General features: G+C 36.1%; 1 protein-coding gene and 1 long non-coding RNA gene across 4 annotated transcripts in view; one reads left to right on the top strand and one right to left on the bottom strand.

The window, feature by feature from the left end:
• The window catches only part of GRHL2 (grainyhead like transcription factor 2), a 220,899-nt gene that overhangs the window by 77,163 nt on the left and 116,171 nt on the right, over positions 1-27,565 (top strand). For 2 of the 3 annotated variants that reach the window (XM_007488169.3, XM_007488167.3), the window contains exons 5-7: positions 16,059-16,114; positions 17,979-18,135; positions 21,435-21,546. In XM_007488169.3, coding sequence (XP_007488231.1) covers positions 16,059-16,114; positions 17,979-18,135; positions 21,435-21,546 — 325 coding nt within the window. The remainder of the gene's footprint in view (positions 1-16,058; positions 16,115-17,978; positions 18,136-21,434; positions 21,547-27,565) is intronic. The other variant, XM_007488168.3, reaches the window with a different exon arrangement.
• Positions 25,858-27,565, bottom strand: part of LOC103096529 (uncharacterized) — a 55,007-nt gene continuing 53,299 nt past the window's right edge. The window contains exon 4 of the long non-coding RNA XR_008917538.1: positions 25,858-26,240. This is a non-coding gene — a long non-coding RNA (uncharacterized LOC103096529). The remainder of the gene's footprint in view (positions 26,241-27,565) is intronic.

The raw sequence follows: 27,565 nt of genomic DNA, 5'->3' as shown, positions 1-27,565 counted from the left end.
AATATTTTAATAATATTTATATCATTATATAATAAGAATATAAAATAAAAATATAATATAAAGCAAAATATTATAATCATATATAATTATATATTTTAAATTATATATACACATATATATGTATATATAATAACTTGCCAGTGATCCTAGAAGTAGTAAGGAATAGAACTGGAATTTATACCCAGCTCCTCTGACTCCACATCCAACACATATTTCATTGGACCAGATGTTTCTGTGAGAAGGGTGAATAACAGAAACAGACCCTTACTCCCTTTGATTCTAGGACAAATGGATATCCCTTCACAAGAGAAATGCCTTTGGTATATTTTTATACCCTTTGTGAGTCTTTTTATTTGGTTCCTGCATATTAATAATAGCCAGCTTTTACATGTACTGTGGCAGTTATTGCTTAATTGGAGACTCAGAACAGCCCTGCGAGGTAGGTGAAGGGAAGGATGGGAATGAGCATTTATATTGTACCTACTATACGCCAAGCAGTGTGCTAAGCACTTTTTTTAAACCTTTACTTTCCATATTCCAAAGCAGAACTGCAATAAGAACTAGGCAATGAGGGTTAAATAACTTGCCCAAGGTTCACATAGCTAAGAAGTGTCTGAGACCAGATTTGAACCCAGGATCTCTCATCTCTGGGCTTAGCTCTCAATTCATTGAGCCCCTGCACTTAAAAAAAAAATATATATATATATATATATATGTGTGTGTGTGTGTGTATATATATATTCTCTCATCTGATCCTTACTCCAGCCTCACAAGGTAGGTGCTCTTCTTATCCTCATTTTTCAGTTGAGGAAACTGAGGCAGACAAAGGTGACGTCACCTCCCTAACCTATGACAACCCATGATTATTAAGTGTATCTGATGCCAGATTTGAAAAAAACAAAACAAAACAAAAAGCAGTTTTTCCAGACTCCACGCTCAACTACCTATCCACTGGGCCACCTTACTGCCTTTGGATAGTATGACTGAATATCTTTCACTTTACAAGGCGAGGAAACAGACTTGGAAAGATTGAGCCCAAGGCGACACAGCTAGTAATTAGTGGAGATCAGGACCAACCCAGAGTCCCTTGTTTTTACCACTCTCCCACCCTGCCTTCTAGAAGGACGTGGGCATGCTATCCCGTGGCAATGGCATGATTATGATCTCTAGGTGGTGTGTTATCAGTTGTATTTGTGTGGTAGATAAAAAACCCATGAAAAGAGGTAATTGTATTATTATTATTATTTTTTCCTTTCAAAGTAGGAAAGGGGAGGGGGGAGCAGGAGTTCTCTGACCTCAGCAGAAGCCAAGTGTTTGGACTCAGTCCCAATGCTTTTGGTTTAACTGTTTTGTGGGGTTTATCATTGCAGCCAGAATCATTGTTTGCATTGGGCTGTAGCCTGCAGGTATCCCATGTTTTGTTCTGATGGGAGTGGAAAAAAAGAAGTCTTCCAGTTATAATCTTTTGCTTATCACACCACCAACTGGTCATATGATTCGGTGACCTCTGAGTAAGGAAATCCCTGTAGTACAAATCATTGGTTGAAATCTAATACACTCCACGAGTGGATTATTGAATTATGTGGAGATCACTGCTGAATGCAAAATGGTTCAGCCTATACAAAGGAGACTAGCTCTGATACTAAGCCAGGGTGGGGAGAGGGGAAGATTGTTGCTATGAAAGGTCAAACTGATATCTCTTAAAGGACCAGTATCAGTGGAACAAGAATAATCACAAAAGCTTCAAATATTTTAGGAAATGATTAATTCCATGCTGGTGTTAACAAGATGTGTGCATAGTTTATGAGGAATTTTGATCCCTTATTTACCTCATTTCCAGCAAGAAAAAGTGCAACTGTTATCGAACCATCTAAATAAATATTTATCAAGTTCCTAAAGGCTCTGTGCTAGACACCAAGGATGGTTGGAGAGGAGGAGCACCATGAGGTTTAAAAATCTAATTGCTGCTCTTAGCTTAGGTAAAGAGTTCATAAATTCAGGAAAAGAACAAATATGATAACACCCAAGAATGAATATGGCGTAATAATAGGATTCCTGTCTCAGAGCTCAGAAGATCTGTCCTCAGATCTTACTGCTGACATATACTACCTGGGGCAACTTGGTCTTTTCACTGGCTCTCCCCCATGGCTGAAATGATCTCTGTCCCATCTTGATCTCCTAGCTTCTTTAAGTCCTTGCTGAATTCTCACCTTTTAAGGAGACTTTTCCTGATTCTCAAGTCTAGTGCCTTTCCTCTGTGGATTATTTACAGTTTTTCCTATATTTAGTTTATTTCCGCATAGTTATTTCCATGTTGTATCCCATAAAATTGTGAGCTCCTTGAGAGTTGGGACTCTTGTCTTTCTTTGAATCCCTTGTGTTTATTGTGGTCCCTACTCCCCTCCTTTTATTTGTTTCCAATTTCCAGATCCTCCAATTTTTTTTGAAGATGTTAATTAGCTTGAATGTGTTCATTGTAAAACTATTCAATACTCTGTCATATATATATATATATATATATATATATACACATACTCTTTCTTCTGTTTTAGAATTTATTTATTTATTGTATGTATTTAGAATTTGGAGTTGATACTAAGTGCCTTTTCCAAGACAAAAGAGTGGTAAAGGCTAGGCAATTGGGGTTGAGTGATTTTCCCCATCACACAGTGAATGCACATAGTTTATTGACTGACTGATTGGCTGTTCCAGACAATTCTCTAAGACTGTATGAACTGCAGAAAATTTTCAGAACTGTATTGGCCAAGAGAGTCTCCTCATTGGGAGTTGCCTATATCAGTGAAAGCTTAGGAATGGAACCTTCCCTCCCAACCCTGAATATTCATATGTCAGAAGCCATTAAGAACTCAGACATTTTTTTGTCAAGCTGAAGTCAGTGTTAACTGTTGGAAAATTCTGAGTATTTGTTTCTCTGCCAAGATTACAAAATGAAAACAGCGAATAGAAACTTTGAAACAGTCCTTGAGAAGCAGGTTGGTATAGTGAAAAGAGTCTGCAGGCCGGAAATTTTGGTTCAAATTCCATCTCTGCCCAAGGGAAAAACAAAACAAAACAGAAAACATATTTTAAACCAGTTCTGACTGCACTGGCTGGCTGTCTCCCATGCCTGGAATGCACTCCCTATCTACCCCTGCCTCTTGGAGTCCTTTTGAGAAGCAGCTCAAGTGCCATCCTCTAAGTGGGGAGATCTTTCCTGGTTTGCCATGATTCCGTTCTGTATGTGTTCTGTTCTTTTCTGATGTGTGTGTGTATATGTATACACATGGTGGTTGTTTCCTATTAGATTGTGACAGAACAAAGACTTTGCTACCCCTCTAGAATATTCACTAAGCAACTTTCTCAGCTTTTAGTGAAACTTGGCTCTTAGTGGGAAGAAGGAAGTGAGGCTTTCAATCTTATTTCTCATTGAAAGATTTGGAGGTGTGCAAATACCAATATTCCCTTTGTGATGCTCTTGTACAAGGACTGTGGTGTAGATGTATCATCTCCTTTCTACCTTAAGTGTTTTCCAACTCCAACCCATTCTTAACAGTGACCAGAGTAATTTCCTCAATGTACTCTTTCTTCTCCTTCCCTCTTGCCAATAAATTTCTGGGGCTCCCAGTTATCTTTAGAATGAAATATCAACTTCCCTGTTTTTCATTTAAAGCTCTTCATTAATGGCTCTTATTCTGTTTACATTATTCCCTTCCTCACACTCTAGTCCAGCCAAATTGACCCTTATCTTCCAACAGGACACTGCCTTTCCTTTTCATTGTCTGTCCCCTAGCCCTAGAATGCATTTCTTCCCTATCTCAGTCTCTTAGAATTCTTCAATCAAGCACTACCTTCTTCATGATGAAATCTTTCCTGGTTCCCTCTCCCCAACCCATTCTCTGTACAACATGTTTGTTCTACATGTATTTTACACATATATACATACATGTATACATACACAAATATATGCATATGTCTGTGTATTTCTATCATCTATCTGCTGGCTCACCTATCCATCCATTTACACATCTATTTACCTATCCATCTAAGTATGTATATATATATATATATGCATGTATGTATGTACCTATCTAACTATCCATTCATCTATCTCTCCCTCTCCTTTCCTTCCTCCCACTCTCCCTCACACTCTCTCTCTTACTCTATCTCTGTTTCTCTTTCTTTATTTCTCTCTGTTTCTCTCTCACTCAATCTCTCTGTGTGTCTGTTTCTGTCTCCGTCTGTCTCTCTCTCTGTTTCTTTGTCTCTCTGTCTCTCGCCCTCTCTCTCTGTCTCTCTCTCTCTGTCTCTCTCTCTCTGTCTGTCTCTCTGTTTCTCTCTCTCTCTGTCTGTCTCTCTCTCTTTCTCTCTCTCTCTCCCTCCACACATGCTGTTTTACCTGTGACTATAGGCTCCATGGGGATCAGGAACTGCCTCACTTTTGACTTTTGTTTCTAGCCACTAGTAAAGTACCTGGCATAGAGAAGACACTTAATAAGTATTTGTTGATTCTAGATATTAGATATCCCACTGTTTTCTAGGGACTTTATATTTTATGTTCTTCTCAAGTCAGAAGATGCTACATAGACTTTTCTGCAGTTCAGTAAACACATAGTAAAGATCTACAGTGGTTCCAGGCACTTTGTTAGATATCTTCTATATAATTCTACAAAACAACCATAGTTCTTCAAGAGATCATGATGTAATCGAAGTAGGGGAGAAATGCAATGTAATATCATGTATTATGTAAGCAATGTGATATGTATGAAATAAAGTAGTGATAGGAGCAAAGAAGGGATCTAAAGATTTCTTAAATTGGGAAAATCTGAGGCGAGAGAACATACTTTCAGCTGGGGATAAGGGTAGGGAAATCAGAGAAAGCTCTATGGAGAAGATTATAATTTAGTCTTTATTATGTTAATTAAATATTTTTTTCAATTAATAAGCATACTCACCTCCCCTTCCTCTGGAAAAGAAAAAGAAACCTCCTCATAATAAATATAGTCAAACAAAATATTGGCCATGTCCAAAAATGTAGTCAGACTGATTTTTTTCTTTCTTTTGTTTTTTTTTTAAACTCTTACCTTCTATCTTAGAATCGATACTAAGTATTGGTTCCCAGGCAGTAAGGACTAGGCAAATGATGTTAAATGATTTGCCCAGTCACATGGCTAGGACGTGTTGGAGACTAGATTTAAACCAAGAACCTCCCATCTCTGGGCTTGATTTTCAATCCACTGAATCACCTAGCTTCTTCTCTAGACTAATCTTTATAGGATTTTGATAGGTTCAAGTGAAGATAGAGTAAATTCTAGATAAAAAAGTAGGTATTGTACAAATGTACAAAGGTGAGAGAATGTATGAGGTGAGAATAGGTCCAATTCTTCTAGAGCACAGAGTGTGTAGATGGAGAATAATGGGAAATGATACTGTAAAGGTAGGTGAAGCCAGGCTGTGGAGCATCTTAAATGTCCAGGGAAGCTTGTATTGCACTAAAGCCTTCTTGTATCTCGTTATAGATTGATTGGTAACAAAGAATTTATGAACCAACATAAATGTTTTGTTAGTCTATCTTCTCCTCAAGTTACATTTTCTGTTTGTTATAGTTAGTTAAGTCAGTAAAGTCAATACTTTTTAATGCTGGCTTCCATAAACCGACCTATCAAGAGAGATCTCAAAAATATAACATCTGCTTCCAGGTAAGATGCTAAGTCCTTGGGATACAATGAAAGACAAAAACATGGCCCCTGCCCCATATTCTAATGAGAGACAAAAGTTCATGTACATACAAGATACTATGTAAATGGGAATAAATGAGGGAAAGTGTTAGCTTTGGGGGAATGGGTGGGGATCAGGAAAACCTGGCAAAAGATGAGATTTGAGCTGAGTTTTGAAGAGCCAGGGAAACTAGGAGGTGGAGGTGAGGAAGAAATGCACTCCAAGCATAGTGAAATTTTACAGCTAGTGAAAAAGCTTAGATGGATTCGAAGAGATGGAGCATCTGTGAGAATAGCAAGGAAGAAACTGTGTGAATGGATTTTAGAATTCATAGAATGATCTTTATCAATGAAATAAAATTTTATTTTTTTATTCCTTATCCAGAGACCACTGTTCCTGTCTTCTTGGGTCCCACAAAATTGTACACCATCTAGTCATACAACCATATTTCTCACTCCTCACTGATACTATCTTTTTATTCTAATTATAACCAGATGGAAGATACTGCTTCAGATATACCATTTTCATTTGTTCTTCCTTTGCCTAGAATGTTGTACCTTCCCTCTTGTCTCTATACATTCTATCCACTGAATCCCAGAGTCTTAGTTTTGGAAGGGCAGTTCAAATCAATATAAGCCTTCCTACAGGCTTTCACTTCACTGCTCCTGAAGGCAGCCAGTTCCATTTTAGTTATGATTGTTATGAAGATTTTCCTTATATTAAGTCTAAATCTCTCCTTTGATAATTTCTACCCAATTCTGTCCCCGGGACAAGAAGAACAACTTTAATCTTTCCATATGACATCCCTTCCCTTTACATATCTGAAGGCAGCTACCATATTCTTCCCTTTTTCTTTTCCAGGCTAAGCATCCCCATTTCCTTCTGTTAATCTGATATGCCGTATTCTCTAGACTTTGCACTATCCTTATTGCCTTCTTTGGAAAGTATTCCAGTTTATCTCTGACATTCCTAAAATATTCCTAGAACTAAACATAATACTCCAGATGTAGTCTGACCAGGGAAGAGCATAGTTGAAATATTATCTTCCTTATTTTAGATACCAAGATAGTTAATCATGCCTAGCATTTATTATTGTTGTTATTATTTAGTCAGTTATAATTATATCCAACTCTTCGTCCCCTTTTGGGATTTTCTCAGGGTTAGCCCTTTCCTTCTCCAGCTCTTTTAATATGTGAGGAAACTAAGGCAAATAGGACTAAGTGACTTGCACAGAGCCACACAACTAGTAAGTGGCTGGTGCTGGATTTGAATTCAGGTCTTCTTTACTACAGGCCAGGTGTTCTCTATTCCCTGTGTCAACTAGTTACTTAGGTAGTACTCAGATTATTTACCTCTCAATGTTTTCCTGAGGTCCGGGAACTTTTTTGAAATTTTTATTTTAATAACCATAGTAATGGTTATTTGGCTGAGGCTAGCTTTGTACTCAGATCTTCCTGACTCCAGGATATGCTCTCTCTATTATGCCACCTCACTGCCTAGGATTGCATTCATTAAATTTTTTTTGGGGGGGGGGGTTCCACTTCTCTTGTGTGATTCAGATTCAGCTTGTATTCCTTTAAAATCCTTCCATCATTTTCATCTGAAATCTAAAGCCAGTAAATGTACTTTCTATTATACTAGATGGTCTTTCTTATAAATAAAAGTAATCTTGAAGATCTTTCTGTTCTTGACTCTCATATAACACTTGGCCCCTTTGCTTACGTTCTATTATGCATCGTAATGACTTCATCTTTGGAGATGTGTTCTTGCACCTCCTATACTGCTCTGGGAGGGCAGATACTTTGATTGTCTCCCTTCATCTAGAACAGTGTTTTAGGTGAGCCACTTGAACCCCTCATTGTTTCTTCATTTTCTTCATCTGTAAAAGGCAATTAAAGCTAGTGTCAGTTTCCTAGGTTGTTGTCAGGATATGATACCATTTGTAAAGCACTTTGCAAACATGAAGAGCTACGTGCTAGCTGTTATTATGATCATTATTCGTTATTGTCATTTTGTAGAGACTCAATGAACAACTATTGAATGAATGAGTGAGCATATAATCTAGTAGGAGAGATGAAAAATAAATATGCTGTGATTATAAATAGTCATTATAGAAATGTGTTGAATAGCAGAGAGGATAGGTTAGGAAGTGTTCTGAAAGTCTGGACACCAGACTGAATCAGAGTAAGTTTCATGTCCCCAGGAATGGAAATACTGGGTGTCCCCAAAGTCTTAGTGCACCACAAAGCTTTACTAACATAAAAAAGGGTTTTTAGTAGCCCCAAACTACACTAAATGTTTTGGGTCACCTTATATACTATGTATTCTGTGGCAGATAGAAGGAATGTAGGCAGCTAAGTGACACAGTGAATAAAGTGCTGATCTGGAATCAAGAAGACTTGAATTTAGATCATGACTTAGGTACTTATTTGGCTGTTATTATTGGATACCCTTTGCCTCCTCAATTTCCTCATCTGTACAATGGAGATATATCCCCAGGGGTTAAGTGACTGCTCAGGGTCACACAGCAAATTTGTTGGGAGGATCAAATGAGATGATTATCTGACACTTATTTTCAGTGAATTCAATAACAATAAATAATAGACTAACAGTTGGGTTTTACCACTATATTATTTTGTAGTTTAAGAAAATTCCAAATATTCTGGACTTTTTTTTTCTCGGGGGTTGGGGATGTTGTTGATCTATAATAAGGATAATCTTATGTTTCCATTAACCTATTATTAGACTATTATAAGAATTAAGGTTCTTGAGAAGAAGTTTTTTAAAATTAGATTCCATATATTACTATTATATATATTAATAATTTAAATAGGGGGCAGCTCAGTAGATTGAGAGCCAGGCCTAGAGACGGGAGGTCCTAGGTTCAAATCTGGCCTCAGATACTTCCCAGCTATGTGACCCTGGGCAAGTCACTTAACCCCCATTACCTAGTCCTTACCACTCTTCTGCCTCGGTTCCAAGATGGAAGGTAAGGGTTTAAAAATAATAATAATTTAAACAAATAAGAATGCATTTATATGAATATCACTAAAGTAGAATTTTCAGTAATTGAGACTGGTGTTAATTGCTTGTTTAGAGCCCCTTTTCTCTGATAAACATTATAGAGGACCAGTGTAAACAAAGTTATAGAGCAGTGTTAAAAATATTTGTTAACAGTACGGTATGCTATATTAGAAGCTAAACTTGGCATTGTGCAGGCCTAAGTCTATATTCTGCCTCCATTTAATAGCTGTGTGACCCTTGACAAATCATTTAATCTCTCTAAGATTTAATTTCTTTCTTCATAAATTGGGTATAAAAAATTTGTGGAGTACCTACCTCATAGGAGAATTATGAAGATTAATCAAGTCCAGCATTGTATTGTGCTCTGCAATAAAACTATATATATATGTACATATATATATATCATTATCAGTTAGCATTATTATGGAAAACACCTGCTTACGTGAAAACAATAGACTACAAATGTACATTATGTATTGAAATATTTCCCAAAAGTAATTTTATTAAGGCAATTGTTTTGAATTAATAAAAAATGTGTCAACCTAGTTGGAGATGTTGTATGGACATAATAATAAACCTGTGTTTCTTGAGCAATTATTTTGTGGTTTAGACTTTTCAAAATTCAAACTGGACTTTTCTTGAATTATCATCTAGCAGAGTGATGGGCACATAGTAGGTGCATAGTATATATTTTAACTTATTAATTGGTAAGTAATGTTTCCCCATATTTTGTTAGGGAAAGCCATGGATTCCTTCATACTATAGTCAACAAGATTTTATTAAATACCTCCTAGGTGCCAGGTCCTGGGGATAATCAGACATTCGTGATTATTTTCAGATTTTTCATTTAGTATATTTATTAAGCAATCTAAATTTACAATGATCTCTTCTGCATACATACACAACTATGTGATAATTGACAAACAGGATGAATATGCTTTATCAAATTCCTATCATTCCTCTATTTCATAATAATTCAGTACAATGATGTGACTAAAAGTAAAGTCTAGAGTTGTTTGATATTAAATACATTTTCCCATTGTTCCTGTTGACAAAGATGCTAACATGTAATGAAATATGAAAGAAAGTAGCATCAATAATTAGGAATCCATAAAATGAATTCCAGTTGAGTTTACCACCTGACTTGAAGAGTAAATAGCTTTTCAAGTCACTAAGTCTAGAAGAAGTGAACTTAAAGGAGTAAACAAGAAATGCAAGGATGGTTTCTCAGGTTCTGAAAATTATAAGTTAAATTTATCATATACATTTTTAAAGCAAGTTATACATGCTATTCAAAGTTCTAAAACATGCCTCTTTTTTCAGTTCTATGTATGTGGAAATGCCCATTTTATTTGTCATTTAAATTCAGAATAAAAAATATTTTTTAAAGTTTTTAAAATGGAGATGGTATCTGAGAATGGTTTTTGTATTTTTAGTTTACAGCATCAAATATAGTGATGACGAACTCTTTGCTAAAGATGGCATGTATCTAAAGATGGATGTTCTGGTAAAACTATATTTGCTTGGAGTCTTAGAAATCTAATCAAAAGGACTGAATAAAAAAAGAGGGGGGAGATAGGAAGGAAAATGCATTTAATAAAAGAAAGACTACTACTACTAGAACCAATACTACCAGTACTACCATCACCACCACCACTACTACAACTGTCTCTACTCCTACCTCTTCTACTACCACTATTACTACTTAACCCATAAGGGTTACAAATGTTTATAAAACATATATACACATATAAAACATATATGTACATATATGCATATATGTATGTGTCCATCATCTCATTTGATGCTCACAATGACTTTGGATGACAATATTATTATCAGCCCTATTTTATAGGTAAGAAAATTGAGGCTAATTGAGGTTAAGTAATTTGTATGGGGTTGTACAGCTACTAAGTGTCTGAATTAAGTTTTAGACTTATATATTCCCAAGTTAGGCAACCATATATTAGAGCTCCTTTAAAAGGGAGGGTCTGTGAACTTAAAAAAAATTGAATTTTTATATATCAGTATAATTTCTTTTCTTTGTAATCCTATGTATTTTATGCATTTAAAAACAGAGTTCTATAGATTTCTCAAGATTGTCAAGGGGTCCTATGATAGAAAAGGGTAAGAACTTTTGCTAAAGAATAGCTATAACATAAGGGCTAAAACTATCAATCAGTATAAAATAGGAGACAAAGTCTAAGAAAGGGCCTAATCATGAACTCAAGGACCTTATGGATCTAGACACATGTGAAGGTGGGGCAGCGCAGACGATATCCCCACCCCTAGACAAAGTGTCAAGATGCTAGACTATAATACCAGGTGAAAAAGCTTCTCTACTGAATCAATCATATTAAGTGCAAAAAAGCCCTCGATCAGTTTAGATGTTATTGAAATTGGTGATATATAGAATGTGGGATTGGGTTGGTTGAGAAAACTTAGGCATGTCTTATGGATTGTATAGGAAAGAAATTTTAGAACTTGATGATTGAAGTTTTTAGCAGCTTAGGGTCGGATACCTCCATCTAAACCCCTTAGAGGAAGAGCTAGCTGGGGAGGAGATTGTTCAGTCCTCCAAGAATAATGGTAGGAGCATTCAAGCATTAAGGCTCAGATTGAACTGAGGTTGGTGAACCGTGTTTCCTATGCTTGGAATGTTGTTCTCTTTCTGTCAGTCAGTGAGGTGGTGCCCTGATCCTAGAAGCAGAAAGACTCTAGTTCAAATTGGGTCTCAAACATTTACTAGCTTTGTGACCTTGGGGAAGTTAGTTAACCTCTGTGTGCTTCAGTTCCCTCATTTGTAAAACAGGGATGATAATATCATCTACATCCCAGGATTTTTATGAAGTTAAAAATGAGATAATATCTGTAAAGGTCTATGCAATCCTCAGAAGGTTATATAATTGCTCTTGTTATTTACAAGGCACCATACTAAGTACTTGAAATAAGAGGGGGGAGAAAATGACCAATTGTCTTACTGTCCAGAAGCTCACATTTTTTCTGAGCGCTTGTTGACTTCATCAAGAACGTCAGACCAGAGGACAATGGCCCTTGCTTCCTTTGTTTTGATGAGGTTACTAAACTGACAGATGAGAACAATGCTGAGGATAGTTGAACTAGATTTTAGCAATCCAAAGTCACTCATGTTATTTTCTTGGAAAAGATGCACAGCGGGATAGAAGATTTAGACCCAGGACCCTCCATTTCCAGGTCTGAGTCTATCCATTGTGGCATCTAGCTGCCCCCCATATCACTTTCTTAAGTCTAAGACAATCAATAAAATCATACATTAAGCCCTAATTTGTAACCCTTCTTCCTTTCCTTTCCTTTCCTTTCCTTTCCTTTCCTTTCCTTTCCTTTCCTTTCCTTTCCTTTCCTTTCCTTTCCTTTCCTTTCCTTTCCTTTCCTTTCCTTTCCTTTCCTTTCCTTTCCTTTCCTTTCCTTTCCTTTCCTTTCCTTTCCTTTCCTTTCCTTTCATTTTTCCTTAGCTTTCATTTTTCCTTTCCTTTTTCCTTTCTCCTGTCCTGTCCTGTCCTGTCCTGACCTGTCCTGTCCTGTCCTGTCCTCTTTTCTCTTTTCCTTTTTTTAAAAAAAAAACCTTACCTTTTCTCTTAGAATCAATACTGTGTATTTGTTCCAAGGCAGAAGAGCAATAAGGGCTAGGCAATCGGGGAAAGTGAATTGCCCAGGGTCACACGGCTAGGAAGTGTCTGAGACCAGATTTGAACCCAGAACCTCCCATATCTAGGTCTGTCTCTCAATCCACTGAGCCACTCAGCTGCTACCTCAATATAATTTTCTGAGAAATAATGCTCCCATAGAATATTTAACAATCAATTCTCTCCTATTTGGTTTGAGCTGATTCCAGCACAACTTTGTTTTTAACTCTAGGTGGCATTGTGGATAGAAGGTTGGACTTAGAATCAGGAAGTTCTGAGTAAAACTTTATGCTTTAGATTCTTATCTAGGGCAAGTCCTTGTCCTCAGTTTCCTCATCTGTAAAAATGATGATAATTATACCTAATTCACAGAGTTGTTAGGAAGATCAAAAGTTAATGTATGAAACTGCTTTATAAATACTAGCCATTGTTATCTGAGATTAGGAATTTACTTAATTCAGTTCAATCCAACAAACATTTAAAAATATTTTTTAAGTGCCTACCATGGGCCAAATACTATACTAAGCATTGGGACTACAAAGAAAGACAAAAGACAGCTTCTGCTCTCAAGGAGTTCTCAGAAAGTATAACAGGGGAGACAGTAGTGGTAGTCTCTCGGAAGCCGAGAATGACAATTGTCTTTGTGCATTATCATCTATTGATGTACCCTCATGTGGCTTTGGAGTCCAAAGGCTGAGGCACACAGTCTGTGGCACATGGGGCCTGGGATTCCAGTTGTTACAGGAGGTGCGGTTGTGGCCTGGTGTCGGCATTCACACGCAGCGGCAAGACGTCGATGTCGTTCATCTTCAAAGGTGGGGGCGGCATGGTGAATGTGGGTTCACCAGCTGCTTCTGACAGAGGCAGCAAGTTCTAGTTGCTTTGGTGTAATGCTAGCCCACTTCAAGTTTGACTTTAGCTGATCCTTATATCTTTTCTTTGGTTGACAGTATACAAACATATATTCAGGATACATATATAAATATATAAATATATTTATATATATGTATATATATATACACACATAGTACAATATGCAAATATATGTAACATATAGATACACATACATACACACAAACAAGATATATACAGGGTAAGGCACTAGAATTATTTTTAAGTGCAAGATGAACTGAGGAAAGTAACTAGACTAATTTTTAAGTTCAAGGGTGAGGGTTGAGCTTTTTTGTAAATCTTTAGAAAGATAAATTACATAATGGAAAAAGCATTCAATTTGGGGTTGGTGCCCAGGGTTTTCCCTCAAGGTCACAAAGACATTAAAATATCAGAGGCATGATTAGAATCTAGGTCCTTGGAATTTTCAGAACTTTATAATCTCTTAAATTCAATATTCATGTAATTGCTAGTTGCAGAGGAGGGCTCTACTAGGGTCTGGGTATTGTAATTTTGGGGGACTCACACTCTTTAGATGGAGAAATGAGGGTTGAAGGCAGTGAGGAAAGGGTTGATGAAAATGGTTTCCCTCACTACTCCCTCCTGGAGTCCCTGAATTACTTGAAGGAGACAAAATGGAGATCTCCCCTCGGTGTAGGCTTGCAGTGCTGGCCCTCAAGGGCGACAGGGAAGTCTTCTCTACAAGGAGAGGAATGTGGGGCCTCAATCCAGATATGTGCTGCTTTGGGGCACTCATAAGCCTCCCCCTCCTGTCTTCTTGAAAACTGGCAACCATATGGAGTCTGCCATTAGGCTTACTCTCTAGATGTAAATAAACAAGATTGAATTCATTATATGACTGTTTGATTTAATTGTAGATTGGGGTAAAAGAGAAGAGGTTAGAGGGATTGTAGGTGCCCTAAATCGTTTCTAAATAATCTAATTACTGAAGTAAAAGGTTTTCTCTTAGGCAGGGGAGAGGTAGAACAGGGCAGAGAACACTGCTTACCAATTAGAGTCCAGTATCTTAATAGTTCATGGAAATGAAAGTCTTTGAAGAAATTAGGTTTCTTGACAGGAACCAGAAATGTTTTAAACAGGAATCCTTGATGTTAGGATTTCTGTCAGTGTCAGAAATCCCCAAAGGTGACTTGAATGGCCCTGAGAAACAGCTCCTCCTTCCACTCCCTTCTGTGTCTTAGCACCCAAGACCCCTTCCTCAGGAGAATTTCCCAGAAGTCCTTGTTCAGTTTCCAACTGTCATTCCTATATTCCAGCTTCCCCCAATTTTTTTTTGTCCTACTCTCCATCATTACAATATGCACAAATGAATGTCATCTTTGACCTAAAGTAGCTTACAATCTGGCATGAGAGATATGAGTAGAATACAAAAAATTATAATATGAATTGGAATATGATAAAAGGCATAGGAGGGTAGCAACAGAGTCCTTTGTCCCTGTCAGATTCCACTTTTTATGATACAGAAGTGTCCAGCTTAAAAATGTACCAAGTCTTTGGGGATGTTCAATTTATTTGTATACATTCTTTCCACCCCAAATAGAACACTAAAACGCTGTTTATGGCAAGGACTTTATCATTTAAAAAGAGCTTTGTTATCCCAATGTGTAGCACAGGGTCACTACAATAGGTATTTCATATTTGTGTGTATGTGTGTATAACTGATGACTTGAGAGAGAGAGAGAGAGACAGAGACAGAGACAGAGACAGAGAGAGACTACTTTCAGGCATGTTAGTTTGCCTTGATGGAATTGATTGGAGTGAGATGGGGAAAGAAAATATATTAAAATAAAAGGTTCTTGAAAGAGTTGTTACTAGTGCTGGATCTTGAAAAATAATCAACGTTATTTTTATTTCTTATATAGCATTTTATAGTATATATAGCACTATTCTCATGTTGAGGAGAATGCAATCGATTTTACAGATAGCCTTTTGGGGATAGTATGATTAAGAGGCAGAAAAGGAAAGGATGACATTAGGGAATAGTGAGTAGAACAATCTGACTGAAAAAAGTAATACAGAAGATTTTGGAAAGAGTAGCTAGAACCAGATTGATGAGCACCTTGAATACACAGGTTAAGAAGCTTTAGATTTCATTAGTTGATAATAGAGAACTGCTCAAGGCTTTCTGTACCAAAGGAATGATGTGATCAGAATATCATACATTAGAATGAGTAACAGCATATTTATGATTTGGAGCAGAGAGAGGGATGAGACATGGAAACCAATGATGAGGTTATTGCAGTAATATAGTAAAGAGAAAATGAGGGGCTGAGCTAGATGAATAATAGAAGGAATAGGATTGATGAGAAAAAAGGGGGAGAGGATAAATGATTTCTAAGACACCTTGCCTCCCTGAGGTATGATGAATCACTAGTAAGATTGCCAGGACTTAATAATGGATTTTATGTCTCAGTTTACAATAGCATAGGGATATTATATTCCAAAGTGAGTGAGGATTTAGTTTAAGAAAGGGGTTTGAGAAAATGAATATGCCTAATCTGATCATTATACTTGGAGAAGGTTGCACAAGATGGAGAAATCTGGCAAAGTATGTATACAAATTCCATAGATAAATGGCACCTTTTCCCCCTAGATTTGAAATAGATCCATAATGTTTTAAAGATTTCTTCCTAGGATGAACACAACTGGAAATATTTTGGAATAATTTTTTCTTGCCTGTTTGTTTATATATAATGGTTCCTTATTGATATATTTTAATTTTTTAATCACTTCTAAACTTTTCAGAAATATCGAAGTGCTTCAGTGGGGGCTGAAGAATACATTTATGAACAAACAGCAAGGTAGGTGAATGAGAGATGAGGTAATGGGAACTGGTTAACAAACTGATTAAAATTTAAAGTAGACATTTGGGGAAACAAGATAATTCCTAATCACTTGAAGAAATGTTAAAGTAAATATATATCATGTCTAACATTAAAATAAATAATTACTTAATCATTTTTCAAGTGTAATGGAAAGAGTACTGATCTGTGAAGTTGTGATATAAGTTCTCATTTCAGCTTTGACACTGGCTGGTTGTGTGTTCTTGAGCAAATCCATTCATCTTGGGGTCTGTTTCCTGATCTGTAAAATGATGGAGTTAGAACATATTGCCTTTAAGGTCCTCTTCAGTTCTACACATCTGTGATTCTATAATGCTATGCCATTGTTTTCTTAAAGGAAAAAAATTTACAATTTGTTCATTTACAATTTATAATTTGTTCATTGAATCGTTCATTTTTATTCATTGCAACACAATTATGTTCAACTCAGATAAGTAAGCATTGATTAAATATCTATGTTATTATTATTCAACATCTAAATTCTGTGCCTTGGTGCACAGAATAGGTATTGAGAAGTTCCTGTCCTTAAGAAGCTTAAATTATACTGGGAATTTTGTTGTTGTTTAGACGTTTTTCAGTGGTATCTGACTCTTCATGACTCCATTTGGGATGTTCTTGGCAAAGAAATTGGAATAGTTTGCCATTTCCTTCTCCTTTTTTTTCTCCTTAATTTTCTTCTTATTTTACAGACAAGGAAACCGAGGCCAACAGGGTTAAGTGACTTGCTCAGGTTCACATAGCTAATAAGAGTTTGAGTCTGGATTTGAACTCAGGTCTTCCTGATTCCTGGCCTGATGACCTATCCACTGCACCACTCAGTCTCCCTTCTGTTGAATGGGAGCTCCTTGATTTTATGATGTGTCAATCAATAAACAAGTATTTACTATGTTCCAGACACTGTGTAAGGCATATCTAATAACTACATGTTTTGGCCCCTTCTTCTTAGAAATTTATTTTTGGATCTCTTTTTATTATGTTTCGGTTGATGATTTTAGTTCCCTGAAATGAGAGTAGATAAATTGTGTTAACTTTGAATGTCACCTCTTCACTCAGCCTTTAAGAGTACAGAATGTGAAGAACTAAAAAATCAGATGGCCCCATTGAAAAGTTTAATGCTGAAAACTTCAACTTACACTTAGCTTTTGCAATGCAGAAATAAAAATACTTTGATTCAAAAAGACCACAACAGTATATAGGTATATTTTACTTAATCAAATATATATCTGCCTGGAAAGTTCTATAAATAATTTTAATGTAAATGCAATATGTCATGTGCTTTAGGGGAATTGGCCCTTTGAAGAAACCCTATCATGATTTCCTTTGTAAAATGAATAATTGTTTTGTAATGGGAATAATTATCCCCTAATGTATCTGTTTTCTAAGTTTTTATTTTTGTATATTGTCTTGTCTTAACATAGGACATTCCTTTATCATATATCAGCTTGGTGAAATTCAAGGAAGCTTAGTAATTATATCTCATTGATTATGTACTGGAGCCTCTATTCCCCAGGGACTTAGGTTCACACAATTGACCAAGAATACTATGAATTTTCCCCTTAAACAAACAAACAAACAAAAATCTGACACATGAGTCCTTGCTGGGAATTGTACAAGAAATATATATGGTATGAGAAATGACCTTTGACCGTTTCCATCCTAAAATGATATCTTCTTTGACATAGGCTAAGTTAATGTCAAATTCAAACAAATTCAGGTCAGTATTCATAAAAAAATGAGGTAAAATTGATTAAGTATCAAAAGTAAAAAAAACAAAATGGAGGTGGGAATAATAATTGTTATTCTTTTTTTTTCTTTTCTTTAGTAGCACGTTTCAGTATACTTTGGAAGCTACCAAATCCCTACGTCAGAAACAAGGAGAAGGACCCATGACGTATTTAAACAAAGGACAATTCTATGCCATCACCCTGAGTGAGACAGGAGACAACAAGTGCTTCAGACATCCCATCAGCAAAGTTAGGGTATGAGCCTCATTTCTCATATTAAAGACACAGAAATCGGATATCTTTAAGGCAAAAAGGGGTTTTACATGTGGGTTTTATCAGAGAGCATTGATTTATTTTTAAATTTTCTTCTATCCTTGAAGAAAAGAATGAGGGTTTTCATGTATCATTCTAGTTGGGTGCTAAAATTAAGCCAAGTCTGAGTATACATACTTTCAAAATAAATCAGAGGGACTTTCCCTGCTTCATTCATCAGATACGAACTACAAAGTTTCTTATCAACTCATCTTAACTTAGTTGGTGTGTAGTTGTAGAGTTGAAACCTATTTGGGAGCATGAAAGAGCTGCTACTTGATTCAGAAAGGGAAGGTATGATTAAAACAAATGTATGTAGGAATTTGGGGTTCTCTCTAAATGTTTCACAACTCCCTCCCTCTTCAAGGAATGGGACTCAAGTCTGTCTAAATTGATTTGGAGGCACTCTCAGATGCACGAGTGTTAGTTTTTTTTGGTGGAAAATGCAATTTGAGTTTTAGCTCCACACTGGAATGCTGCCAGCTTCTATAATCCACGATGATGGCAGGAAGGAAAATAATTGATAATCTCTTCACGATGAAAAGGAATATTATATCCGATTTCCCCCATCTCCTAAAGTTGTAAAAACTTTCAGTTTTTTTTGTTAAATCTTTGTCCAGCTTCACCCACAGTGATTAACTGCTGCCTCCCAACCCATCGTGTTCATACCTTCTGCCTCCCATTGGAAGAATCACTGGAATAAGAGAACACCACTGTATACCTACCACTAAACACAGACCTGAATTTATCCAAAATAGAAAGTCCCCATGAAATTTCAACCAATGCATCATTAAGAAGAAAGGAAATTTTTGTTCAGTTTCTCTTGATCCAGTGGCACATACTTGTCTGTTATAGCTGGATTTAAGTGCTTTTTTTTTTTTAAATTAGGAAACATTACCGATTTTATCATTCTGCCACCATATAATAATATTCACCTTCTCTCTGGGGGTATTTAATTCAATTCCCCCCCAAAATGCAAGTAAATGTGTGTTTTATTAAGAACCTATCTACCATGTGTAACATACTGGATATTCTGTGGTCTTGTGCCTTCTCTTATCTCACTCCACATTCCCTCATGGGTACCTCATCTGGTCCCATGGGTTTAATTATCATCTCTATGCAGATGACTCACAGACCAATATATCCATCCCTGGCTCTTCTTTCCCACCCTACCCCCACTTCAGTTCCACTTACCAGTTGCCCATTAGACATTTCAAACTGTCTGTCCTAGAGATATTTTAAACTTGGTGCGTCCAAACTGAAATCATTATCTCTCCCAAATCATTTCTTTAACCAGATTCCTCTCTTTTGAGGGTACTGTTATTTTTCTTGACTTTCATGTTCCCCAGCTTTAATTTTGACTATTTGGTTTCCCTTATCGTGTATTTCCAGTCCAAACTTCTATTGGATTTAATGGGCTGTATTTTGATAAGGAAAAGACTATTCTATACAATATGCTACATTAGGATTTCAATTCAATTCAATTCAGAGACTTTTAAGAAAATAAAGTGGTGTCAACTTTTCTGGGGTCTCATTGAGTACAGAGTTCCAAGTTCTATAATTAAAACTTCCTTCTAGTTAGAAATTTAAAAAAATCTATGCATTTATTATAGTGCCTACTATTTGTCAGGTGCTGTGCTAAGCACTGGAGATGCAAAGACAGAAAAAATTGAATACAGAACCAACTGTCATGGAGTTTATACTCAGAATGCAGAACTGACAGTCCTCTCTGAGAGCTGACAAATCTAACAATGGCCACTACTTACACCTAGTTTAACAGAGTGGTAGGGGGGAAAGGAATGGTTCTTTTCCCCAGTCACTGGCAATATTTCCCATGGGATCACATTTAATCTAAGTTTGGAATATAAAACTCAACCAGCAGTGTTTAGGGTTTTTGCTCTTTTCTTTCATTTATTAATGAATGGTATGCATATATATAAAATAAATAGAAGTATAAATCAATGATATAAATAAGAAAAATTTCAAATCTCTTTATTTTTTTATCCAATCTTATCCAGATTGGGAAAAGAATTCAAATTAATTTCTATGTTAAGAATACAGGATTATTTCTATTTCCTTATTTGTTTACTAAAGGAACCTTTGTTTGCAATGAAACTTTAACTTGGGAACAGCCAGAAATGAACACCAAGACACTACACAGTAAACTTTTATAAGTAAGGAACAAAGTTTTGAGATGCAGAAGGAAGAGAACAGCTTGGCAGGCTCATAAATTGAATAACCCACCAAATGTTGACTTCTCTTTGTAATTTTTCTGCTTTCTTTTAAGTTCCATAGGCACTGCCTGTGAGCTCGAGTAATATTTATTTTTAAATTGTATTAACCTAGCAAGCTTTCCCAACTAATATAAACCCTTTGACAGAGCAATCTGTTTCCTTGTACTGTATTTCCTAGTGTACAAAAATAGATTGAAATTGGGCCACAGTTCAAATGGAAACTTGGGAAAAAATATTGAATGGTATATCCTTTCAGCACAGTTAGAAAAAGCGTAATGCATGAACTAGGATCCCAGACATTCAGCTTTTGAATCCAATAAACATAGTCATCTAACTAGACGTTAGATGAATTATCTAATATTAAAAACTATTTAAGACACTGAATGTTTGCCACTTTAACCAAAGTAAGGAATTTTTGCATGTGATGGGGTACAGTTCATCACATGGAACTTCAACTACTTCCCAGTTTTCTTACCTGTAAAATAAAAAGGTGGAATTGGATGATTTCTAATCTCCCTTCCAGTACTAATATTGTATGATTCTTTGGGTTAACAAGTATTATTGTGGTGATAAATGAGGTTTCCAGTTCTTTTTAGAAGTGAGTTTTTTCTTTCTTACTCTATCTTTCTTCCTTTCTCTCTTTTCTTTTTTTCTTTCCTTTCTTCTTTCATTTTCTCTTTCTTTCCCTCTTTCCCTCTTTCTCTCTTCATTGTTCCTTCTCATTTCCTTTCTTTTTTATTTTATTCCTTCTCTTCTTTCTTTCCTTTCTTTCTTCTTTCTCTTCTTTCTTTTCCTTTTTCTCTCATCCCTTCTTCCCCTTCCTTCCTTCCTTCCTTCCTTCCTTCCTTCCTTCCTTCCTTCCTTCCTTCCTTCCTTCCTTCCTTCCTTCCTTCCTTCCTTCCTTCCTTCCTTCCTTCCTTCCTTCCTTCCTTCCTTCCTTCCTTCCTTCCTTCTTTTCTTTTTTCCACCTGTATAAGAAGTAATTTCTATCATCCTTTGACTTGACAGAGTGTGGTGATGGTTGTTTTCAGTGAAGATAAAAATCGAGATGAGCAGTTGAAGTACTGGAAGTATTGGCACTCTCGACAACATACAGCTAAGCAAAGGGTACTTGACATTGGTAAGTAGGTGATGGTTTTGCAAGGGGCTTTGATGAATGGAGAGCTGTTGTCATGACGTTAAGGTGAATTCAAGCCATAACAAGACAATGGCTTCAGAAATCTCAAAGGAAAAGAGCATTTTTGCTCTCCATATGAGGAAAGCTCATATTCATTTGTTATTGTTAGTGCAGAAGAGAATTTTCAAGGTCATTTAGTCTCATTCATACAGGAGAGGAATGAAATTTAGAACAGTCATCATACTTCTTATCTATGGTCAAATATCTAGTAAGTAGCACATATAGGATTTGAACTTAGGCCTTTGGGATTCAAGGACAATCTTTAGCTTGTTTGACTTTAGGTCAGTTCATGATTCAAACACTGCTGGTTTTGGTTGCTTTCATTGATAAACTGGTATCAAAAAATGAAGAGAAGGAGTTAGAAAGCTTGTGTTCTAGTCTAATCTGTCTCCACATAAGAAGCTGGACAAGGGATCTTGAACAAGCAACTTTCTTTCTCTGAATTTTAGTTTCCTCACAAATAAAATGAAGGGTTGGACTAGATAAAATCTGAAGTCTCTTACAACTCTTAAATTCTATAATCTTATAGTCCATAGCCTAGAACTATAACTGTGATTTTACATGAACTTGTTAATTACTATTTTTCTTTTTGGTTTGTGACCTCAGTTACATCAGAATTTGGCTCATACTAAAATCTATAAAAAATAATAATAAAAAAGAGGAAATTGTTTCCTAAGAGCACTTAGACTAAAAAAACATTGATCACAGGACAGATTCTATTTCATCAATGGAAAACAGAAAGGGACTCACTCTTAACTTCTAAATAGTTAAAACAACCTTTTCTCTTCTAGAAGGCTCTCATTTTCCTCAGGGATACATGCAGTTGAGGATCCTAGCATAAGGGAAGCACTTGAGATAATTAAACAGTTTTTCTTTTCCCCTGGACGCAAATAATCTACATAGTTCATAGTATATAAAGGGCAAGGTCTTGGTTTACTCCTTCCCTTCGTATCTCTCCCTCGATGCTACTTCCCTCTCATTTCTTCTTGGTCCAGGATTGTCTCCCACAGGTGCTTCCTTATCCAAGAATGTCTTCACCATTTGATCATTTTAAACTCTCCTACTTGTCATCTCTATTGCCAAGAATTTCTTTGTGATGGACTTTGTTCTTTGCTAGAGCATTACCCACTGCCCACTGCCCACTCCCAACCACCTCCTTTCTCTTAATATAGCTCGTCTTCCTCATGTCTTTCTTTAAATGTGTTTGTTTCTGCTCTTCTTTTAAAAGCCATGTCCAAGGTGTGTGCCTCTAGCATCAATTTATGAGGTGTTAACTGGGTGATAACTATCTGTGAACTTTGTCAGGGTGGGCTCAGCTATTCCTGAGTTCCACAACACAATGCAAATGTGGTTTCAATGGAGGTGTTTATAGCTCAGAACAAAGGTTTATGGGTTTAACCTTGTTCACAAGTAGTTAACCCTGACCAGGTATTCCAGAGTATATCCTCTACAATCCTATGTGGTCAGTCTTCCAAGTATTTTTGAAAACTTAATGGAGGCATTACATTTTATCTGACCACACTTATTTAGCTCTCTGCAGGTATTCTTTCTTTGGGAGAATTTCCCCAAAGAAACTTTCATTTCTTTCTTTTAATAAAATGTTCATATTAGATTTTTTTGAATATTAAAAAATTTAAAATATTCATATTTTAAATATTTATAACAAAAGGCTTATGGGGTCAATCTGCCATCTACAGTCTCTAGGTTTGGCACACCTTGAATTCAGGAAGAAGAAAGGTCATTTGGTGCTGTGGTTGAACTACTCAATTTTCTCTTTAATTTATTAAACTGAAGTACCAGGAACATTAATATGATATTATTGATAAGGACTGCTCATTTTACAACTTTTGCTGACTCCTCTTGTTTTCCTCCCACTTAAAGTTTTACACTAAAAAGTTTCATTAATATCTTTTCTTTTATTATATATTCTACCTATCTCATAGTCCTTTTCCTATAAAAAATGAAGAATCACAGTCTAGCAATTTAGGGAACATTCAAATCAACAGATTTGTTAAGTAATATGTAAAGACAAAAATGTCTCTTCTCTCAATAAACATATTCTTTTGGTGAAATGCAAATACACAGATAAGGAAATTCAGGGCAATTTTAAAGGAAGATATTTTTAGAAGGAAGGTTGGGAATAACTTCCTGAAAGAAGTGGCAAATGATTGAACCTTGAAGGAAGCTAGGTATTCTAAGAGGAGGTGAGGAAAGCATATGTTTTATGTACTATAGCTTTCTCAAATCAACAGTATGACTTTGTAGTAACCTACTTTTCTACCAGATGTTTCATTATTTCTCCTTTGGGATCAAGTTTGGTCATTGCATTCAATGTGAGTTCACAGCTGTTTTTTTAACATTGTCTTCTTATAGTTACTGTTGACATCATTCTCCTGGTCCTACTTTTAGGTCAGGGTTTTCTTTTCTTTTCTTTTCTTTTCTTTTCCTTTCTTTCTTTCTTTCTTTCTTTCTTTCTTTCTTTCTTTCTTTCTTTCTTTCTTTCTTTCTTTCTTTCTTTCTTTCTTTCTTTCTTTCTTTCTTTCTTTCTTTCTTTCTTTCTTTCTTTCTTTCTTTCTTTCTTTCTTTCTTTCTTTCTTTCTTTCTTTCTTTCTTTCTTTCTTTCTTTTTCTTTTTTTGACTTTATATCACCAGTGCCTGGAACATACTAGGTGCTTAGCACATGCTTATTGATTTTATACTTTCCCAAGTTTTCTGACTTCCAGAGTCATCATTTTTTATAGCACAATATTTTCTCTGTTCCATTTATATACTATACATGGGGTATTTCTTAATTAATGGACACTTATTTTATTGTGTGTGTGTGTGTGTGTGTGTGTGTGTGTGTGTCTTCCCTTGCCATATAAAGTTTTGTTTTGAATATTTAAGAATATTTGTGACCTTTCTGTAATTGACCTCTTTGGAAGTATAATTAAAGCCGGGTTTCTAATTTTTGTTCTTTTCTTTCTTAACTTAAAAAAAATCTATGACTGTTAAGAGAACAGGTTTTCATCAGGTATAGATGAGTTTTTTTCATATGGACTATTTCAGTATAGAATGAGTTAAGGAAAGAGACGACCATCATGACAAGTCATATCAAGTCTTCTTGGCCTGTGTTTCTTTGCAGGTGAACATGAGAGTCTTTAGTTTAGGGTTCCTTGTGGATATTCAAAGAAAGTCTGGGTTGAGTTTACTCTTTCATCTCTGTGTGAGTATAATTCCATAAAAAGTAATTAAGGGCTCTTTAACATGTAGGACCTAATTCACAAAGCATAAAAAAAAATTGAGCTTCATTTTAATGAATCTTTTCTCTTCCTGTGCCCAAAAGACTCACCTAGGGTTTAGTGTAATAGAGTCTCAGTTATATTTGCTTACATGGGGGGCCCTAAACTTTATGATCATCTCTGCTTCCTAGCCTTCCTGATTTCTTTTCACGCTCAGTCAATGCCCTACCTTTTGCAAGAAGCCTTCCCCAGTTCCCCTAAATGCTAGTGCATTCTTTCTCTTAATTCTCTTCAATTTATCCTGTGTATACTATATCTTGTCTGTACATGATTGTTTGCATGTTGTCCTTCCCATTATTCCATGAACTTCTTGAGATCAGGGATTGTCTTTTGCTGTTCTTTGTACCCCTACTGTGTAGCACAGTGCCTGGTACATAGTCCTTACTTAAAAAAATGTAAGTTGCCTGAAAGATCCTTTCAAGTTCCCATTCATTTGGGGCTGCACACTTTATGTGTCTTTTCATAGCAATATACAAATTTTGCCTCCTTGGGTCACCTAGTGTTTTGGGAAGAAAATAGGGCTCACCATGTGCCTTAAGCTCACTTTCCCCCCTAAGACACAAAGTAAGAGTTCATTTAAATGTGACATATCCCTTCACAAAAATAATCAGTAAACTATTAAAAAAAAAACCATCATTCCATTTTGCAGATCAGAAAACTGAGGATCAGGGAGAGGAGTAGGATTTCTTAGGTTTATAATGAGGTGTTCTTTGTGTCAAAACAGAATGCAATTAATCCCTCATAGGATATTTGCTTAGTTTTTTTGGCTTTTTTTTCAGTATTGATTGTGGATTTTCACCGATCTATTCATATGTTCTTGCTGGTCTCTTCCAATCAATATTTGTATCTCTGCTACTAAGAAAAAAATCCGGAAAAGTATTATATCTATTGAAAGTGGCCATCTATTGATGGTGTCATCTTTTAAATGAAGGGCAAGATGTTAAAGGTGCAGCCGGTAGCTGTATCAGGTCAAGTAAATCCAGCACGAATTCATTAAAAAGAGTTATGCTATTTAAGCCACTGTTAAATATTCAGGGTTCAAATAAAAAGTTATTGCTCATATCATAGTCCCAAAGAAATTATAATTCACTGGGAGAGAAAAAAGAAATAACCGCAACATAATGGAGAGTGTAATGAGTTCAGAGTAAAGATTCAGGTAATATCCATGAGAAGCTTGGGGAGGAAAAAAGAACATTTGTTTAATTGGAGAAAGACAACAGGAAAGACTTCATGGAATAAGTGGCATTTAGATAGGGCCTTTGAAGAAAGGAAACACTTCAGTGGTTCATAAATATCTCCATGAAACTGGATTCATCATCTCCATTCTAGACTTTTCTTTCCTGTCTTTGTTCACACCTAAAACAAAATGATGAAATAAAATTGAAACCAAGTTGGGGAGGATGCTAAATACTAGGTTCAGCAGCTAAAGTGATGTTTCTAAGTGGAAGACCAAGGCAGGGGTAAGAAGAATGTATGGGTGGGGGAAAGAGTGAAGACAAGAAGACCTCTAGAAGATGCAATGGAGAGAACTTTTTTTCTGGAGTCAGAAAGACCTGAATTAAGATCTTACCTCTTACACCATTAGCTATGTGATTGTAGGTAAGCCACTTAACCCCTATTCACTTTAGTGTCTCATCTTTAAATTGAGGACACACTGGAGAAGCAAATGGCAAACCACTCCTGTCTCTTTGCCAAGAAAACCTCATGGACAATGTCTGTGGGCTCGAATAGACTTGGATGTGACTGAATGAACAACAATAACAAAAGTCACTTAGGTAGTAATTGAGACCCAGGATTTGAACTCTGGACCTTAAAAAATGCTATAAAGTACTCTTTTTTAATTTGGAAAATTATATTTAATTAATTAATTTAAACAGTTTTTCCATGGTTTCAAGATTTTATGTTCTTTCCCTCCCCTCCTTCCACCCCCTTCTTATAGCCAACACACAATTCCACTGGGTCAATGACATGTGTCATTGAACAAGACCTATTTCCATATTATTGATATTTGCACTAGAGTGATCATTTAGAGTCTACATCCCTAATCATATCCTAATCAACCCATGTGATCAAGCAGTTGTTTTTCTTCTGTGTTTCTACTCCCACAGTTCTTTCTCTGAATGTGGATAGTGTTCTTTCTCATCAGTCCCTCAGAATTGTCCTGGGTCTTTGCATTGCTGCTAGTAGAGAAGTCCATTATATTCGATTGTACCACAGTGTATCAGTCTCTGTGTATAATGTTCTCCTGGTTCTGCTCCTCTCACTCTGCATCAGTTCCTGGAGGTCGTTCCAGTTCACATGGAAGTCCTCCAGTTCATTATTCCTTTGAGCACAATAGTATTCCATCACCAACATATACCACAATTTGTTCAGCCATTCTCCAATTGGAGCACATCCCCTCATTTTCCAATTTTTTGTCACCACAAACCACACAGCTGTAAATATTTTTGTACCTATATTTTTCCTTATTATCTCTTTGCGGTATAAACTCAGAAGTGGTATGACTGGATCAAAGGGCACTCAGTCTTTTAGTGCCTTTTGGTCATTGTTCAAAACTGCTCTCCAGAATGCTTGGATCAATTCACAACTCCACCAGCAATGCATTAATGTCCTGAGTTTGCCACATCCCCTCCAGCATTCATCACTTTCCATACCTGTCATGTTAGCCAATTTGCTAGGTT

The sequence above is a fragment of the Monodelphis domestica genome, chromosome 3 (assembly GCF_027887165.1).
Source record: "Monodelphis domestica isolate mMonDom1 chromosome 3, mMonDom1.pri, whole genome shotgun sequence".
NCBI classification, from domain to species: Eukaryota; Metazoa; Chordata; class Mammalia; order Didelphimorphia; family Didelphidae; genus Monodelphis; species Monodelphis domestica.
Note: the sequence above shows the minus strand (reverse complement) of the source record. Positions and strands in the feature narration are given on the sequence as shown.